The sequence below is a fragment of the Monoraphidium neglectum genome (genome assembly GCF_000611645.1).
Source record: "Monoraphidium neglectum strain SAG 48.87 unplaced genomic scaffold scaffold03196, whole genome shotgun sequence".
NCBI classification, from domain to species: Eukaryota; Viridiplantae; Chlorophyta; class Chlorophyceae; order Sphaeropleales; family Selenastraceae; genus Monoraphidium; species Monoraphidium neglectum.
The window spans coordinates 1-5,672 of NW_014010432.1; the positions used below are offsets into that span (position 1 = coordinate 1).

Sequence of the window (5,672 nt, forward strand, 5' to 3'; positions counted from 1 at the left end):
ACCGCGCCCCCGGCCGCCGCCGGCTGGCACATGCGCCCGTCCACCGCCATGAGCTTAGTCAGCCCCAGCAGCGCCGCCGCCTGCAGCGCCGGCGGCTGGGAGAGGAAGCTGCTGCGCGTGCAGAAGGCCGACAGCAGCGCCGCGTAGCCGCCGAGCAGCTGCCCGGGCGCGAGGATCTGCGGGGCGAGGCGGGACGGGGCGAGGCGGGGCCGTCGCAGTGGGGTTTCAGGATAGAGAGGTTTCAAGGGCGGTGCAAAGCGCAAGCGTGAAGAGCAGTGCGACAACCCGACGCGCTGCAGGTGCAGGCAGAGGCCGCGGCGCCCCCGCGCGTTCCAGCAGCGCGCGCGCACGGCCGCCGCGCCCGCGCCCGAGCACGCGTGCACATCGCCGCCTGCCAAAATCGTCCCCCTTGGCCCGGCCCCGCGGGCGCGCCCCCGCCCACCTGCGCGCCCCTGCACACACATGCGTGTCAAGCAAGCAAGCCTAAACCCTAGATCATAAACCCTGCCAGCCCACCTGGCCCTCCACCTCGTGCCCCATCGCCTCCAGCTCATCGGCCGTCGCCCCCACTCCCAGCTGCGCCGCTATATCCTCCTCCTCATCCCCCGCCTTGCCGGCCCCCTCCCCGCCGCCCTTGGCGCCCCCCTTCCCGCGCTTTTTCCCGGGCGCGGCGGCGCCGCTGCCGCCGCCGGAGTAGTGCGCCGCGTCGGACGCCGCCTGTGCGGCGTCGCGGTCCGCGGCGGCGCGGCCCGCGCGCGTGGCGCGCAGCAGGCGCTCGGATAGGGCGAGTTGGTGTAGGGCCGCATGGCCAAGGACAGTGAAGAGGCGCGCCAGGGCGGCTGGGGAGGAGGGGCGGCCGCCCATGGGGGCCGCCGCGCCGGGGGCGCCTGGCGGGAGGGCGGGGATTGGGGAGGAGCGGGGGTTGGGTTTGCCGCGCGTCGGCCTGGCGGCGTAATGAGGACGACATTTCGGGTGCAGGATGGGGCCGTCTTGCACGGGCTTGCGGTTGAGTGAAATCGAAGGCAAGAATTGCTGATGTGCTTCATGGGTCGTGCGCCCCAAGCCCGCCCGCGCACCTCCCGCGAGCGTTACGCCCGCCGCCGCCGCCAGCCGCGCGAGCACCGCGCCCGCCAGCGCGCCCGGCCGCGGGTGCAGCGCGTACAGCGCGCCGAGCGCCGCCTCAGCCGCCGCGGGCCAGTTGCCCTCCTGCGTCACCAGGCCCGCGCCGCCGCCGCCGCCGCTGCCCGCTGCGCCTGCAGGCCCGCCGGCCGCGCCAGCCAGGGTCAGGTTTGGGCCCGACGGCGAAACCAGAAGGCGCGCGAGGGACTCGAACGTGCGTCTCAGGAACTCGTCGCGCGCGGCGGCGCCGCCGGGGGCGTCGGGGGACGCGGCGGCAAACTCGCGGAGCGCGGACGGCGCCAGGATGGCGGGGGCGGCGCGGGAGAGGATGAGGCAGGTGTGGCGCTGGATGAAGGGGTCCTGTCATTTTATTATGTTCGTTTTTTTGCGGGGAGGGGGATGGGTGCAAGGGGATTGGGGGTTCAGTCTTGGGATGGAGGGTTGAGGGGGGTGGGATCAAAGGCAATGGGAATGGGAATGGGGGGTTGAGGTTCTCGAATGAGAAAACAGGCAGATTTGCGGTACCAGGGCGAGGCCGCGCTGCAAGCGGATGAGGGGTGTGAGGCTGAGAACATGCACGCGCCGGCGGCTCGGGCACCTGCTGCATATGCGCCAGGCGGCCGCGCCCCGCGCGCGGCGCAACAGCGCCGGCCAGCGGCTGCTGCGCTGGGCACGTCTCATCCCTCGCAACCTCCACTGCACGCAGCCGGCGCGCGGGTAACCATCCACACCCGCGAAGGCGCCCGTCGCCGGCGCCGCGCCGCGTCGGGGGCGCTGCAAGCACCCCACCGGCCGCCGCGGCCCAAGACCCTAAATCCCCAAAGCCCCAAAACCTCAAACAAAAGCGCTCGCCTGCACTGTGCGCGAGAGAGCCGCGCCGGCGGTGCCGCAAGGACCGCGCCGGCCGCCGCGGCCCAAAGCCCCGAAGCCCCAAAGCCCCAAAGCCCCAAAGCCCCGAAACCCCAGCGCTCGCCTGCACTGTGCGCGAGAGGCCAAAGGTCGTGAGCCAAGGCAGGTGTGGCACGACGTCCTCTGGGGCTGCCGCCGCCAGGAGGCTGCGGGGGCGCGGCGTAGGGACGGAATGGGTGCGTGTAGAGGGGTGGGGATGGAATGGGTGGGGGTCAGGCGTCGCAGCGTGTCGGGGATGCGCCGGGGCTTGCCGGGCCCGGCGCGCCCCCCGCGCCGGGCCATGGGCGCGTGTGAGGAGGCGCCGTGCGCGAGGCCCCCAAAAGCGGCGGCGCCGGCGCGGGCCATGCCACGCCCGGTGCGGCCTCCGCGGAGCCGCGTGAGCAGGCGCCATGCCCCTCAAAGCGAGGCCCCTCAAAGCGGCGGCGCGAGTGCGGCGCGGCGCGGGCGAGAGCCGCGACAGGGACGTTGCCCGTCCCTGTCTCCCGTCAGCCAACCGGCTCAGGCGGGGGCTCCGCAGGGCCCCCGTTTGTCGCGGCCCCGCACCTGATGAGTTGGAACGTCAGCCTCGACGCCCGCCGCTCCCCCGCCGCCGCCGCGGCCTCCGCCGCCGCGCCCACGCCGCCGCCGTCCTCCTCATCCGCCTGGTCCCTCCCCTGGCCGCCCGCCGCATCACCCGCGCCGCCGCCGCCGCCGCCGCCGCCACCGCCCGTGATCCGGCGGTACTCCGCAGACGGGATCGTCAGCAGCGGCCGCAGCAGGCGGGCCGCGTTCAGGCGCGGCGCGGGCGGCGCGGCTAGGGCCCGGAGGATGGCCTCGAGCGCGGCCAGCTCCCCCAGGGTGCAGCTGGGCATGACCTCATCCAGCAGCAGCTGGGCCTGGCGGTTGTTGTCGGTTGGCGGCGGTTGACGGTGGTTTGGGGGTCAGCGGATGGTCGTAGGCTCGGAGGTCGGGCCCAGCGGCGGCGTCTTTTAGGGCTATCACGGGCCGCAGCTACGGTCCCGATCCTGATCCTGGTGTGAGTGCAGCTGCAGGATTCGCGCTGCGTGTGCCGGGCTGGTCGAGCGGGCCGCGCGTGCGATTGCAGTCGTGTGCAGCACCTACGGTCGCCCGCAGCCCAGCTGGTGGGACGCTGTGTGCCCCTTCGCCCCAGACCCCCCCGCACAGCCTGCGCGCTGGCTTTCACGCCCAACGCGCAGAGCTTGCACCTCGCCGCCCAGCACAGCGGCAACACTGATTTTGCTCTTCCGCCCCCCCCTTCCTCCTGCCTTGCTTCCAGATGACCACCCACCCTCACACTTCACACGTACACACACGCGCGCGCACACACACACACACACGCACACACACACGTGCGCGCGCGCCCTCCTGCGGCTTGGGGTCCACATCTTTCAGGCACAGCTTGCACGACCCGTAAACACACACATGCAAGGGCGCGCGCACACACACACACACACACACACACACCTGCGCCTTGGGTTCCAGGTCTTTCAGGTACAGCTCGTACCACGCGTCCAGCACCGCCGTCCTCACGCCCTCCTCTCGCGCAAACACCAGCGGCCACATCCCGCGCAGGGTGGCCGCGGCGCCCGGCACCTCGAACCGCCTGCGATTTGGTTTGGAGGAGGGCGCGCGAGAGACGACACGCACACGTTCCCCTGTTGGGTCGACTCTGCACGATGTGCTCAACACACAGAGAGGTGTCTGCAAGGGCGCCGCGTCTTTGTCCAGGCCGCCCAGAGCCGCGCCCTTCACACAGGCAAGAGTGCATGCAAGCGGACACGCGCTCCCACGCACGCCCGCAGCCCGTGGTAAGGAAGTTGGGAACCACCTGCAAAAGGCCAGCAGGGTGATTGCATCCTGGACCGCGTCCCCGTCGGGGCCATCGCACGCTCTCCTCACACACACACACACACACACACACACACACACACACACACACACACACACACACTCACACACACTCACTCACAAACACACACACACAAACACTTATATACACACACAAAGAGGGGGGTGGGGCCCCACAAGAACACTCCGTCTCTGCCAAGACCTCCCAGAGCCACAGACTTCACACGCATGATCATGGGAACCACCTGCAGAAGGTCAACAACGCGATCACATCTTTGACCACGTCCCCATGTGGGCACGCCAGCAGCGCCCGCAGCGCAGGCATCGCGCCCTCCAGGCGGCGGCAGAAGGCAATGGCCTCCTTCAGAGTGGCCACCAGGTGCCGCAGCTCTGCGCGCCTGGAGTCCGCCGGCAGGGTCCCTTTTGGGGGGATTGTTTGAGGGTCGGTTGGGCAGGTGGGCGGGCGGGTGGCTGCGTGAATGTGGTCATGTTGGTTGACTTGCTTGTTTGCGGGTTGATGGTTCGCACAGGGTGCTGTTTCGTGACAATGATTGCCAGGCGTGCAGATGCCCCAGCTGGTGGGTCTGATTGCATGTGAATGCGTGCATGCAAGCAGAAATGTGTACGTGCGCACATGCCGCATCATCACATGCACACACCATAGATCATGTGCACACACACACACACACACGCACACACACACACACACACACACACACACTTGCATGCGACCGCGTACACCCACCTCTGTTGGGGGAGTCGAGGCTGCTGTCCGCCGGCGCGTCTCCGCCTTGGGCCGATGCCTCATCTGCCGCCGCCGCGCCGCGGCGGGGCGTGGCCGCCTCCTTATCCTCATCTTCCATCTGTGATTTGGGCGTGGATCAAGCAGCGTAAACGACTATTTTGTAAACAGACGCATTGATACATCATCAAGCAGGTGAGCTGGAGAGCACAGAGAGGTAACAAAGTCCAGTTATTGCGTCACCGCTTGAACGAGCCAGCTGCTGCCCTGCAGCCGGCCGGCAGACGGGAGGGGCCCACCGACGGCGCACGGCAGCCGGCCTGTCGAGCGCCACGGGCGCGAACGGCGCGGCGCCCGCGCGCAGGCAGCGCCGCCCGCGAGCCGCCGCCCAGACGCTGCAGTTCCCCGCACCTCGACGTCGCCCTCTTCCCAGCGCGCGCCGCCGTCGCCGTCGCCGCCCTCCGCGCCCGCCTCCCCGCCGCCCCGCCCCTCCCCGTCCCGCTCCTCGTCGCTCTCCTCGCCGGGCCCCGGCCCCATGGCGCCGAGCTGCGCCTCGAGGTGCGCCAGGGTGGCGGAAAAGCGGCCCGTCTCGAGGGCCGGGCTGAAGGGGTTGTGCGCCACGGTGTCGTACAGGAGGCGCAGGGCCGCCCTCACCACCAGCTGGCTCTCGTCTTCCAGACGGCCGACGGCTGGGGCGGGGTAAGGGTGCCGCGGCGGCAGAGTGTTGATGCTGAAAACGCATACGGGAGGGGAGTTGAGGTTGCGCCTGGTGGGCGGGGATGCATGGGCATGGGCTTGGGGTGTGGTTCATGAGGCCGTCGGTTCGAGAATGGAGCGGTAGCATTGGTATTGGGTCTGGGTCTCGCCAGAGCAGAGGGCGCGGGGTCAAACGCATCTTGTCAGGGGTACACATGGGGTGATTGCTTGGTTACACATGCGTGGATCCATGGTTCCGCACCATGGATCCACACACATTCGCACGCATGCGCGCCCACGCGTGCACACAATCACACACACACACACACACACACACACACACACACACACACACCCC

General features: G+C 69.7%; 1 protein-coding gene across 1 annotated transcript; it reads right to left on the bottom strand.

The window, feature by feature from the left end:
- Window positions 1-495: 495 nt before the first annotated feature.
- MNEG_12341 (hypothetical protein) lies at window positions 496-5,593 on the bottom strand (the record flags this gene model as incomplete). The annotated part of the gene is made up of 9 exons (XM_014039186.1): window positions 496-887; window positions 1,077-1,479; window positions 2,144-2,174; window positions 2,572-2,903; window positions 3,493-3,631; window positions 4,122-4,296; window positions 4,622-4,739; window positions 5,030-5,384; window positions 5,577-5,593. 9 exons carry the CDS (start codon window positions 5,591-5,593, stop codon window positions 496-498), a joined length of 1,962 nt encoding a protein of 653 aa, XP_013894640.1.
- Between the last annotated feature and the right edge of the window lie 79 nt (window positions 5,594-5,672).